At 35.8% G+C, this 14,767-nt stretch overlaps 1 protein-coding gene across 3 annotated transcripts in view; it reads right to left on the bottom strand.

Annotated features, from left to right (window-relative positions):
- Positions 1-1,259: 1,259 nt before the first annotated feature.
- LOC149792267 (xaa-Pro aminopeptidase 1-like) overlaps positions 1,260-14,767 on the bottom strand; it is a 100,963-nt gene continuing 87,455 nt past the window's right edge. For all 3 annotated transcript variants that reach the window (XM_089970808.1, XM_089970806.1, XM_089970807.1), the window contains exons 22-23: positions 9,055-9,153; positions 1,260-3,543 (exon numbers count right to left, since the gene is read on the bottom strand). In XM_089970808.1, the coding sequence (XP_089826934.1) occupies positions 3,346-3,543; positions 9,055-9,153 (297 nt within the window). In that variant the 3' untranslated portion in view covers positions 1,260-3,345. The remainder of the gene's footprint in view (positions 3,544-9,054; positions 9,154-14,767) is intronic.

The following is a 14,767-nucleotide window of genomic DNA, read 5'->3' as shown; positions in this document are numbered from 1 at the left end:
AGTCTTTGGTATGACTTGGTCGGGGTTTGAACCCGCGACCTCCCGCATCCAAGGCGGACGCTCTAACCACTAGGCCACCGGAGTGGTCCCTAATATTTTGTCTCCACACGCTAGTTGCTCAAAGGCACTGTGGATCACATGACCAATCTTATCACACATCCATACATTTCTCTAAAATGTTGGTCTCCACCAGCGAGACGATCGGGAACACAATGGATCACATGACCGATCTAATCCTAACAGAATTGTGTCCATACGCAAGATGGTCAAAAGCATGCGAGTTGGTGGAAAGCACAGTGAATTACATGACCAATCTAATCACCGATCTTCGCTTCTACCTAAACGTTTGGTCTCCCAAACGCAAGATGATCGGTAGCCCAGTGGATCTATTGATCCCAGTGAATCACATAACAATCAATCACCCATTTTTTAGTGACACCTAACAGTTTTGTCTCGACAGAGCTCTGGAAATCACCTGTCCAGTTTAATCAATGATGTTCGCCTACTTTTAACAGTTGAGTCTCCACACCGGTGATCATCAGGAATCCAGTGAATCACGTTCTCTATCTAATCGCCCATCATTGCGCTTTACTAACATTTTTTTTTCTGAACAAGGTCAGTCGCCCAGTGACACATTGGATCACATGACCAATCTCATCACCCATCTTTGAGCTTTTCTACATGTTTTCTCTCTACACTAGTGATGATCGGGAGCCCATTGGATGACCTGACTATTCTAATGAACCATTTTGTCTGTTATACCTACAATTATATATCTATGGAGCTCTTGGGATCGCCCAACCAATGTAATGATTTGTTTGCATTTTCATTAGTTTATCTCCAGATGTTAGTTGGTTCACAAGCCTAGTGGACCACATACACTAACTGAACCGTATCATATGTACAACTTTAAATCCTGATAACTCTAACATTTCTCGCCTTATTTCATGAAAGGTTTTACCACATACTTAGAGTCTTCTGCCCATTAGTGGAGTTCTATTTTCAAATAGAAAAGAAATTAAAAAACTGTGCCAATTAATCGATAGAGGAATATCTTAAATCCCGGACATCACATCTGCCGTTTCTGATACAGAACTATTGCTTGAGCTAATATGTAATACTTTCCTCCACTTAATTTACACATAATAGCTATTAGAAATTCTCAATAAGTTTTCATTGTTATTTCAAAGTCTTATCAGATGTAATCTAGTTTTTTCCCCTAAATTGAATATTACTATTTAATTAGAAACAAAACAAAGTCTTGGAAAATCATTTTAATCAATAAATCACATAAAATGTAGATATTCAAAATGCACCGTAAACATATATTTAAAAAAATACGTTTCAATAAAAAAAAATGCAGAGAAATATTAAAACCCAAGGGTGAATAAGACATACCAAGTCTTGTATTGAACCTCTTGATATGATATTCAAATAATGTTCCGGATAATTATTTGTGCATCAAATAGCTAAATATTGAAAATATATAATATAACGTACAAAGTGTGTATATTGAAAGTTTTGTTGGACACAGAAAAGTATGAAGTTATGATATACAGTGTGCATACTGTGTTATGTATATCTATATTATGTGTATTATTTCTTTATAATAATTATTTAGGGTCAATTAGTTCATTATATGTTAAAAACTAATTTTTTATATGATCGTAGATTTGCACTCTAAGGAAGAAGTCATTCTTATAAGTGCATTAAATTAATTCATGTGTTCTAAGGCTGAGTAATGATATTATACAAGTATAAATCATGTGACTTCACATCGAGACATGTATTTTTGAAAGGCCAAGATAACCTACTTTCTGCTTAGCTAATGTAAATCATCTGACATTGTTTATCAGTTAAGATCATTCTGGAATGAATGTGTCTTTAAGTTTAATCATGTCAGAGTTTTCTATATAAGAGATGAATTAGAGGAATTAGGAATTCTTCGAAGTAAACACCAGACTTAGAAAATATTCAGCTGTTTCTAATTGAGAAGATTCGTTTGTTTACTTCAGTCATTCGTTGGCGTTAGAAGTGCTCGAAATATTTAGACTATTTGAAAGTATAAGAATTACTTAATAACTGTTAATTCGCTTAAAGACATTTTGGATTATATCAATGTGATTCATTCATTACTATTGGTGTACCAGTAAAATAGTAGATATCACTCGGAATACCACTGGAACTCATTTGGATTATTCGATACTTTGAAATAGATATAACTGTTTAGGAATGTTTAGCATTGCATTCACCTTACTGTAAGTTAATTTTACTTGTACACTTTGTATATTAGGGTAATAAATTATTATTCAACTTTACAAAATTTGATGGGTTTCGCTCTTTTTTGTTTTTTAAGAACAAAGTCAGAACAATTGTGCAGTTTGTTTGACACTGACAAGTATGATTACATGATCATGATATGCATTGTGTAAATTAAGATATTTGTAGGATACTAACAAGTAAAATGACAGGGAATGTGTAAATTGTGAGATTTGTTGGACACTAAAAATTATAACAACGGTATATACAGTGTGTGTATTCTTATGCGTTGATTGTCAAGTCTACCGACAATTTTTCGTTCTTGAGCATCTTTGTCAAGATGGTAGAGTACCATCAAATGTGGTTACTTTCATTCCTCTGACAGAACGGTTGTTGTATTAATATTTTTTGAATATATATATATATATATATATATATATATATATATATATATATATATATATATATATATATATATATATAATATGTAACACATTAGTCGAGAATATTATTCCGTCATCGCTGTAACGGTTGATAATATCATTAGTTTAATAGATTATACAGTATACGGTAGATATCAGCTTAGCCTACTCTACAGTGAGCATCGGATATCAACTCAATATACAGTACAGCACAATGCTGCGCAGTTTACAGTGAATATCGATTCAACATATAGTACAGCCCATTGTACTTTGGATATCAACCCGACATACAGCACAGTGTACAGTAGATGTTACTCACAGATTGCTAGAATTGCAGCATGGAATTGAACAAGTGAACAATCGGCGTCATACAGGGTAGTCTACCAAATACGTTGCAGCAACAGAATACACGATCATATCGACCAGTTTAGCATATCGATTAGATTCTTATATCCGTTCTGTAAAATTGGTAGTGACTTGGAAATAAACTATGTAATTAATGCTAATAGCAATATATAAAAACAACATTATTTCTTAATTGTCAACTACGTGAATTATCATACAGAAGTATTTATCAAAATTACAAGCTTACATATTTTTTTAAAAAAACCTTCTATTGAGGCACACTTTAGATCATGAGTAACAATGTTTTATTAAAAAAAAATTAAAAAAAGAAAAATAAAGGCAGCAAAAAAGGAATCATAATGGCATGGTTGACTGGCAGTCGATTTCCAGAGGATACAAAAGAACTAACGGTCTCCGTCTTCTGCATCATCCAATCATATGCCTCTTTCGATTTTTCCTTTAACACTGCACCCACTTGCTCCTGGATCAGCTTATGGTAGTTGTTAAGATACTCGATCTAATTAACATAAAATTAAATTACATTGTAGTCAATAAAAGTACATGAAATCAAAGTTCTTTAAATTCCTTTCAACATGACAAAATTATATCCACAAGGTAATTGTTGCGATAGAAAACTGTGATATCACAATAACTAAAGTTATTATATAATTTATAAACCGTCAGATTAGTTTAACATTGTTGCTACAGGTCAATATCCAGCGATCTTAACAGTTCTTAAGTAAAAACATATTCCCCACTTCTCTATACAGCGAACACGTACACACATTTGATAGAATAATCTTGGTTACGGCTAAATAGAAAGTTACCGCGGAAACGTCACGTTAATCTTTCATAAATCTGACGCACACCAGTGGGTACAAAGGACAGTACACTTTTCTACCTGACAACAGTACCGGAGAACTGACTTTCTGAAAATGGTGATGTCTCATTATGTTTTTTTATATACAATAGATCTAGCGTAGTTCTCATTCAAGAAAAAATATCATCCAAATGAAAGTAACTGTGAATGAATAGAAAGACTGGTGCAACGAGAAATAAAAAAAACAAAGGAAGAAAGACAGCAAACTAAATATGATTTATAGAAATATGTAAATTGGACTGAACTGAAACTGGTTGTTGATGTGGTACTAGCGAGAGAGAAAGAACTTTGATAATGTATAAGTCATACTATTAACTAAGGCGTTTGCGTATCTGCGCAATTCGCAGTATCATCAGCATGAAGAATTACAAATATTATCAACATCTTCCGATATAAATACACCTCTATCGCATTCGAGCTTCAGCTGTGTAATCACGTCATCAATAGAAAGGGAAAACATGATAGGGACACAGCTTTTCTGTACATATCTCTCAAACTGTTTACTATTTTATCATTCACACATTTACGTAATAATGACGACCATAATTTATCATGCTGTACTTTACTAGAAGCTCTTTTAAAAACAACCACAAAAACCAATAAAATCTACCTTATCATTTTGCGACATAATTTTGAGCTAAAGTCTAAATAACACACATGCTATCATATGCGGGGTAATTTTTCCTAAATCCTGCTTGTGTTTCGTCTATCAGACCATTGTCTTCCGCCCACGTGTATATACGAGTATTCAATATATCAGATAAGACCAGTTAGCAGCGGAGTGAAGCAAGGCTGTGTCCTTGCGCCGATGCTCTTCGCCATCTTCTTCTCCATGCTACTCCAGTATGCCTTCAAGGACTTCAGCGAGGGAGTGTACATCCATATCAGGGCTGATGTCAAGCTGTTCAATATTGCCCGTCTCCGTGCTAAGACTAGAGTCACATAGATCCTCATCCGTGAATTGCTCTTCGCCGACAATGCAGCCTTGACATCACACACGGAAGATAGACTGCAGCAGCTGCCTCTCTCACGCCTGTAAGGAGTATGGACTGGCCATCAGTTTGAAAAATACGACGGTCAAGGTGCAGGACGCAGACTCCCCTCCCTCCATCACCATCGATGTGTACAACTTGGAAGTTGTTGAGAACTTCACGTACCTTGGGTCCACCATCTCCAGCTCACTCTCCATTGATTCTGAGATGAATGGCAGGATTGCCAAGGCATCAACAGTGATGGCCTGGCTAAACCAGAGGGTTTGACACAACCCCAACCTCACTGAGAAGACCAAACTGCGCGTCTATCAGGCCTGTGTGCTCAGCACACTCCTCTATAGCAGCGAGGCATATACCACCTACGCGAGACACGAGTGGAAACTCAACAGCTTCAAACTGGGATACCTGCAGCACAAAGGTTCTGGAACGCGCCAACATGAACAGCATGTTCCCCACCATTCTCATCGAGAGGAGCCTTATCTGGCTCGTCCACGTCAAGAGAATGGACCCAAGCCGCATTCCCAAGGACCTGCTATACGGGGAGATTGCAGAAGGCACACGACCGACTGGACGGCTACGTCTGCATTACAAAAACGTCTGCAAGAAGGACATGAAGACGATCAACATCAACGTCAACGACTGGGAGAGCTGTACTAACGACCGCTCCACCTGGCGCCTAGCTGTCAGACAGGGCGTTCAAAAAGCCGAGGGAGACAGGAACATAAAAGCATGCTGAAAAGAGAATCAGGAAGAAGGCGAAACAACAACTTACTCTGAAACTACATCATCGTCTCCCGTAGATGGACGGACGAAAAGATGTTAAGGCTTTGCACAGAGTACCAATAAGGGAGATACTTATATATATATATATATATATATATATATATATATATATATATATATATATATATATATATATATGACAGATAATGCTCTTCTCCCACTGATTAAGAAAACAGCCAGATTCGAAGATAGAGCGTTAATGAATGGTAAGATCGCTTCATTCGTGCACTGATAAAAACGTGTAAGGTTTTGGTTTTAAGTAAACCTTCTCATAATCGCATCATTTGTAATAGGAGTATTTAAGTCGTCATCCTGTAAATGAGATTCGTTCCACTTAATGTTGAGAATAATGCGTTTCCCCTTTCAAACGATGCCAAGATTGTCGATGATGTCTCTTCACTTGAGGTAATATATTCATCTGGGACTCTGTTGTATCTTCTCTTGAGTGCGATTATTGATTTAAAAACTGGTTTATGCTCCCAATATAACATAGGGTCGGTTTCAGTCTCTGAGAATCTAAAGTGTCGTAAACAGTAGGGTTTTTTAATTATGATTTGCCTTATCGCATTCTTTATTCCACCAAAGTGATTGTTCTGTTATCACATTAGGTGCCTTGCCTCTCGTCTGAAAAATCGATCCTGATATAATTGAGCTAATATTCTAAGGGATGTAATGTATATTTGATTTAATTATATCTGATTTAACATATATTTATTTCAATTTAATTGTTTATCAGTTTTTAAAACAAAATTTCATTAAATGCTGTTGTAATGTAAATTTATCCACTCGAGATGATACGTTTTCCAGAAAATAGTTTGACCTTGACTGTTCGTTTTATAAACACCAGGTATTGGTCTAGATCCTGACGTTGATTCAAAATTAGTAGCAACCACGTAAATAAGTTCTATTTTTATTTTAAAATGATTGGTTGTTGTCGAGGTCATTTTAAAATGATTGGTTGTTGTCGAGATCATTATGGGACATCTATGTGTTTAAGATGTAAACAATTTGTTTTATTTTTTATTTCTTAGAGCAAAATGATTGGTTTTTATCAGGGCCACACTGGGTGTACTTGATCTTTAACAAGTACCTAATTTCTTCGAGCTTTTAGAACATGATCATGTGACCCCCCATTTTATGTTTTAGAAGACAATATAACTTTTGTTTTAGATAGATTTTCTCAGTAGAAGTTGGGCTGTTACACTGGAAGTTGTATATCGTGCTGTTTGGAGTTATTTCAGATTACTTGGATGGGAGTTATTTCAAATTATTTGGATTCAAAATGATTAATTCTGTTATTTTTCTGGAAAATACATGTGCTCATGTGAAATTGTTGAACAAGGACAGTTTTTATACAAATTAATTCAAATTTCTAAAACCGGTATGATAATTCTTGTTACTACAAAGAACTGTTGAATTCAATACTACAGATTAAAGCACACGTCATCGTCTTCCATCTTGCATTCTTCGTCGGGATTCGAAATTGAAATCAGCAGAACATTTTGTTATTAGGACTTCAAAAATTTTATTCTTGGATTAGTTTTGGATTTGATTCTATAAAACCGTAAGTTCATATTTTTTCATTTTTACATAATTTTTCCAGGGAAATAAATTATTGTATTTTTCAAAGCTTGTTGTTTTCACTCTTTCTCGTGTTACTGTTCATTCGAGCCTAAACACGTGACAGGGAGAAGTCAATAACAATTTCAAGATATCTGGAAAGATCATTGTTTGTGTCTTCATAGTCTGTGCTAAACATTCTTACAAATGACCGTATATTGTCTTCAGTAAGACGAAAATATTGTCATTTAGTAAGGTTACAATTATCAATACTAGTTTTCTCTTCATCCAAACAAAGTTTGATAATCATTAACACTTACTGTTTTCTACCTTCGTTTCTCACACACTGACACAGTCTAAGAGGAAAATATGTAGATTCATTGTTAGTCCCTACTCCTTAGTTGGTGACATAACTAAATAGTTCAGAAGAAAAATATCATACAATCAGCTACATTGCAACCATTATGAGTTATGCATGTGGACTGACCCCTTTTATCATCGAAGAACCTTCCATTGATAATATAAATATTAAAATTTCTTCATAAACCTATAAGAGATAAGGCAGATTATTATACACTTTATTGTCTTTTGTAAGCCTCTACATTGAAAAGCTAACTGCATCAGCCCAAACACACGGTTGTCGTTAAAGTTTTTCAGGGATTACTTGAGGGAAGTTTCGATGCATTTCTTCTGACCATCTGATATCGTTTTCTCTCCTTCAGGTCGCCGTAGAAGATTTTCTTTGGTAGTCTCTCTTCTGGCATCCTGATGACATGGCCGATCCATCCTAACTGTGATTTCATTAGCAGATTGTAGAGGCTAAGAATGCCTGCACATCTGAAAACCTCAGTGTCTGGGACCTGGCAGCCAAATGAAAATGATCCAGAGCCTGCAGTCCACGGGGGAACATTGTCAGTGGACAGTTGTTCACAATATGCAGCATGGTCTGTAGAGCTCCACAGCAACAGGAAGAGTCAGTGGCCTGGCCCCATCGGACAAAGTTGACAGCATAATGACCCTGTCCTGTCCAAAAGCAGTTTAGCGTGGTCCACAGATGACGTGAAAGGTTGAAATCAGGAAGGCAGACAGATGGCTCAGCTATGAGGAAGTGATTTACAACATTTGTTGAAGACCACTCGACACCCCATGCCGAAATAGTTGTCATATCTTCCGGTAACGAACCTACCAGATTGTGCTTCTCGACGTCAAGCGCACTGCTGGATGTGCGGTGATGGGCACGTCCAGTGGAAGTTTTTCACTGGCATAGATCTTAGCCAACACTTTTGTGGTTGCTTCCTGGCGACGCATATGTGTAAGAATAATGTTGCTGAGCACCGGCAGACATGGTAAAAGAGTAGGATGTAATGTTCCAGAGATTATGTGTATTGTTGTGTTGAGCTCGACATCAATTAACTTGGTGTAGGATGATCGAACCCATTTTGGGGCGCAAGATCCGATGTCCTCCAGCTATCAAACACGATGCGATTCAAGCATTTATATCAAGTTACTGTACCGATAGCCTTATGTACCCTATGGCAATTGAAAACCTTTATTTATGCTCCCAGAAAAGTTAGTACACTGCAAGCCACGGGTGGCGTCTAAATATTTTTATCTGCTGTGGACTTTACATGATAAATACTATATTCATAACGCCCATGTTGATCCATTCAGCATATTCCGCTTTCTGTAACTAGTGTATTCATAACGCCCATGTTGAACGATACTTCATATTCATCATTCTATTTTTTCGAAATAATAGGTATTCAAGACAGTTATAAAATAAGCAGAGAAATATAAGAAAACATATACTTACATGCTTGTCTGAAAGCATGGAAAATTTAATCAGATTAGGTTCATAAGGCACCAACGTAATATGTTCAAACCCTAGAAAAGTCTGTCCATCCGTTTTGTACTAAAAATAAGAGAAGAGGTTCATTAATGCATTTCTCATATTTGTTTTGGGTTTTGTTTATGGTTTTGCTTTCAATTATTTCTTGATGTTATTTTTAAACAAAAGTTAAACCATAATTCGTGTGAACACGTGTATGTTTGGTAATCGTGTATGTGGAAAAATTAAAAGAATAATAAACAGTTCATGGACAAATAGACTCTGCATTGTTTACTTTTTCGTCAAGATGTTTGAAATATAACCATACAACTGTAATATTAGTATTCCATTGAAATATGTACATACATATGTAATACTAGTACTGCATTGAACATAGTACATACATCTGTAATACTATTACTGCATTGAACATAGTACATACATCTGTAATACTAGCATTCCACTGAAATATGTACATAAATCTGTAATACTATTATTCCATTTGAAAAAAAAAAAAAATATATATATATATATATATATATATATATATATATATATATATATATATAATACTAGTATTCCATTCAAATATAAACATACAGCTGTATTACTAGTATTCCACTGAAATATGAACATACAGCTGTACTACTAGTATTCCATTGAAATATGAACATACAGCTGTCTTACTACTATTCCACTGAAGTATGAACATACAGCTTTAATACATGTATTCCATTAAAATATGACCATACAGCTGTAATACTAGTATTCCATTGACATACGTACACACATCTGTAATACTAGTAATGCACTGAACTTTGTACATACATCTGAAATACTAGTATTCCATTGAGCTTTGTACATACATCTGTAATACTAGCATTCCATTTCAAATATGTACATATATTTATAATATTAGCATTCCAGTTGAAATTTGTACATACATCAGTAATATTAGTATTTCCACTGAAATCTGTACATACATCTGTAATACTAGTATTCCATTTGACATTTGTACATACATATGTAATACTCCTATTCTATTTGCAATTATGCACATACATATGTAATACTGGTATTCCATTGAAATATGTGCATACATCTGTCATGCTAATATTCCACTGAACTTTGTACATACATCTATAATACTAGTATTTATTTGAATTTTGTACATACATCTGTAACATTACTATTTCTTTAAAATTTGTACATACAGCTATAATACTACTATTCCATTAAAATCTGTACATACATCTGTAATACTAGTATTTCCACTGAAATCTGTACATACATCTATAATACTAGTATTCAATTTGAAATTTGCACATACATCTGTAATACTAATATTCCATTTGAAATGTGTACATGCATTTGTAATACTAGTATTCCATTTGAAATTTGTATACACAACTGTAATACTACTACTCCATTGAAATTTGTACATACATCTGTAATACTAGTATGCCACTGAACTTTGTACATACATCTGTAATAATGGTATTCCATTTGAAATTTGTACATACATCTGTAATACTAGTATGCCACTGAACTTTGTACATACATCTGTAATAATGGTATTCCATTTGAAATTTGTACATACATCTGTAACTCTGCTACCTCTTTTCAAATTTGTATATACATCTGTAATACTAGTATGCCATTGAACTTTGTACATACATATGTAATACTACTATTCCATTAGAAATTTGTACATACATCTGTAATACTAGTATTTATTTGAACTTTGTACATAAATCTGTAACACTACTATTCCAGTGAAATGTGTAATTACATTTATAATACTACTATTCCATTAAAATTTGTACATACATCTGTAATACTACTGTTCCATTAAAATTTGTACATACATCTGTAATACTAGCATTCCATTTGAAATTTGTCCATACATCTGTAATACAAGTATTCCATTTGAAATGTGTACATGCATCTGTAATACAAGTATTCCATTTGAAATGTGTACATATATCTGTAATACTACTACTCAGTTGAAATTTGTACATATAGCTGTAATACTAGATTCCATTTGAAATTTGTCCATACATCTGTAATACTAGCATTCCATTTGAAATTTGTCCATACATCTGTAATACAAGTATTCCATTTGAAATGTGTACATGCATCTGTAATACAAGTATTCCATTTGAAATGTGTACATATATCTGTAATACTACTATTCCATTGAAATTTGTACATATATCTGTAATACTAGTATTCCATTTGAAATTTGTACATGCATCTGTAATACTAGTATTCCATTGAAATATGCTCTTTAGCTCGATGAGAGGAGTAGGTTCGATTGCAGGAACATCTAACTGGTAACAAAATCGTTCGGCATGAAAGTACTGTAATCACAAGTGTCGGCTGCATAGTACAGGTAGCCATTTAAAAAAAAAACAACAGTATGTAATGTCAGCTGACAATTATATTGGTACTTGTAAGCATGTATCTCATAAGTAGTGAAAGGGGTCACTTTACGGACAATGGGAATTAGCATTACAGGGACCCCTGGGTCACTTTACGGACAATGGAAATTTAACATGGCGAAAAATCGTGGGTCACTTTACGGACAAGGGGAATTTAACATGGGAATAAATCGTGGGTCACTCTACGGACAAGGGGAATTTAACATGGGGAATAGAGTTTGGGCTTGTTTAGGGACAAAGGGAATGGAACATGGGATTTTTTTTTTTTTAAAAAAAATTTTTTAAAAAAGGGGTAGGCAATGGAAAGGCTATCTCTTTTCGAGAAATATGGCTGGCCCTGAAAAGGGCCTTTGGGTTTTCTTCTTCTTCTAATTTCTTCTTTTTCTCCACCAAGTTCTTATTTTATCTCCTACACTCTTCTTCCCTTTCTTTTTTTCTTCTCCTCCTCTTCTTTCTTCCTCTTCTCATTTTCTTCTTCTTTTTCAATTTTTTCGTTCCATTTTGTGACGATCGTCGATAAATACCTATGTATCTATAATCAGCTGAAATTCCTATGAAATCCCACTATCTATTTATAGCTCCAACTTGTGGGTTTTTCCTTTGGAAAATCCCACTATCTTTTTATAGCCTCAGCTTGAGTGACGTTCCTGTTTATGAATTCTAGTATATATGTATAGCTACAAAATGTGGAAATCCCCAAGTCGATATTTATAGTCTCGAAATTTCCAGCGTCAGTGACGTCACTGTACTGAACACTAGGGATAAATATCAACAGTGTTGCAAGTGGCTGACCTGAATACGCGCTACTGTAGGTAGGTAGGTAGAGTGTATCTGATAGGGATAAAGTGAGTTTTATACGGACAAACAGAGACCAATAGACACACACAAGGTACGCGCGCACACACACACACACACACACACACACAAACACACACACACAACGTACGCGCGCCGACATACTCACACACACACACACACATACTCACACACACACACACAGAGAAACACACAACGTACGCGCGCAGACATACTCACACACACACACACATAAACACACACACTATAAAATAGATAAAATTAGTAACTACTTACAATATCAACTTCTGTGACGATCGTGGATAAATACCTATGTATCTATAATCAGCTGAAATTCCTATGAAATCCCACTATCTATTTATAGCTCCAACTTGTGGGTTTTTCCTTTGGAAAATCCCACTATCTTTTTATAGCCTCAGCTTGAGTGACGTTCCTGTTTATGAATTCTAGTATATATGTATAGCTACAAAATGTGGAAATCCCCAAGTCGATATTTATAGTCTCGAAATTTCCAGCGTCAGTGACGTCACTGTACTGAACACTAGGGATAAATATCAACAGTGTTGCAAGTGGCTGACCTGAATACGCGCTACTGTAGGTAGGTAGGTAGAGTGTATCTGATAGGGATAAAGTGAGTTTTATACGGACAAACAGAGACCAATAGACACACACAACGTACGCGCGCAGACACACACACACACACACACACACAAACACACACACAACGTACGCGCGCCGACATACACACACACACACACACATACTCACACACACACACACACAGAAACACACAACGTACGCGCGCAGACATACTCACACACACACACATAAACACACACACTATAAAATAGATAAAATTAGTAACTACTTACAATATCAACTTCTGTGACGATCGTGGATAAATACCTATGTATCTATAATCAGCTGAAATTCCTATGAAATCCCACTATCTATTTATAGCTCCAACTTGTGGGTTTTTCCTTTGGAAAATCCCACTATCTTTTTATAGCCTCAGCTTGAGTGACGTTCCTGTTTATGAATTCTAGTATATATGTATAGCTACAAAATGTGGAAATCCCCAAGTCGATATTTATAGTCTCGAAATTTCCAGCGTCAGTGACGTCACTGTACTGAACACTAGGGATAAATATCAACAGTGTTGCAAGTGGCTGACCTGAATACGCGCTACTGTAGGTAGGTAGGTAGAGTGTATCTGATAGGGATAAAGTGAGTTTTATACGGACAAACAGAGACCAATAGACACACACAACGTACGCGCGCAGACACACACACACACACACACAAACACACAAACACACACACAACGTACGCGCGCCGACATACTCACACACACACACACACACACACATACTCACACACACACACACACAGAAACACACAACGTACGCGCGCAGACATACTCACACACACACACACATAAACACACACACTATAAAATAGATAAAATTAGTAACTACTTACAATATCAACTTCTGTGACGATCGTGGATAAATACCTATGTATCTATAATCAGCTGAAATTCCTATGAAATCCCACTATCTATTTATAGCTCCAACTTGTGGGTTTTTCCTTTGGAAAATCCCACTGTCTTTTTATAGCCTCAGCTTGAGTGACGTTCCTGTTTATGAATTCTAGTATATATGTATAGCTACAAAATGTGGAAATCCCCAAGTCGATATTTATAGTCTCGAAATTTCCAGCGTCAGTGACGTCACTGTACTGAACACTAGTAATAAATATCAACAGTGTTGCAAGTGGCTGACCTGAATGCGCGCTACTGTAGGTAGGTAGGTAGAGTGTATCTGATAGGGATAAAGTGAGTTTTATACGGACAAACAGAGACCAATACACACACCCACACAACGTACGCGCGCAGACATACGCACACACACACACACACACGCACACACACACATACACACATACACATACAGAGGGAAGAGGAAAAAACAAACCCCAAATATACTATCAACACAGAAGGGAGATGATACAAACCCCAAATAAACTATCCACACAAACGTACGCGAACGCATACAAACCCCAAATATACTATCAACACAGAAGGGAGATGATACAAACCCCAAATAAACTATCCACACAAACGTACGCGAACGCATACAAACTCCAAATATACTATCAACACAGAGTGAAGAAGTAAAAGTTTTTTGAAAGCACCTAAGCCCTCACCTGCAATGACCAACTCTGCCAAACACCTACACCCCACCCACCCCCACTCCCAACACTACAAAACCCATTGAACCCGTTATTTTATGGCATCAGTGTGTGATTTAGGAAACATCAAGACACAAAATAATGGAGGAATAGACTGACTATTGTTTACCGACTTGCATGCCTAAAGAGCGTGCGTGAAGGAAAACATCCTTCCATTTCAATTCTAACTAAAACATGATCCAGAG

This window comes from Sinohyriopsis cumingii, chromosome 9, assembly GCF_028554795.1.
Source record: "Sinohyriopsis cumingii isolate HCF-2022 chromosome 9, ASM2855479v2, whole genome shotgun sequence".
NCBI lineage: Eukaryota > Metazoa > Mollusca > Bivalvia > Unionida > Unionidae > Sinohyriopsis > Sinohyriopsis cumingii.
This window is presented reverse-complemented; position numbering and strand designations above follow the sequence as displayed.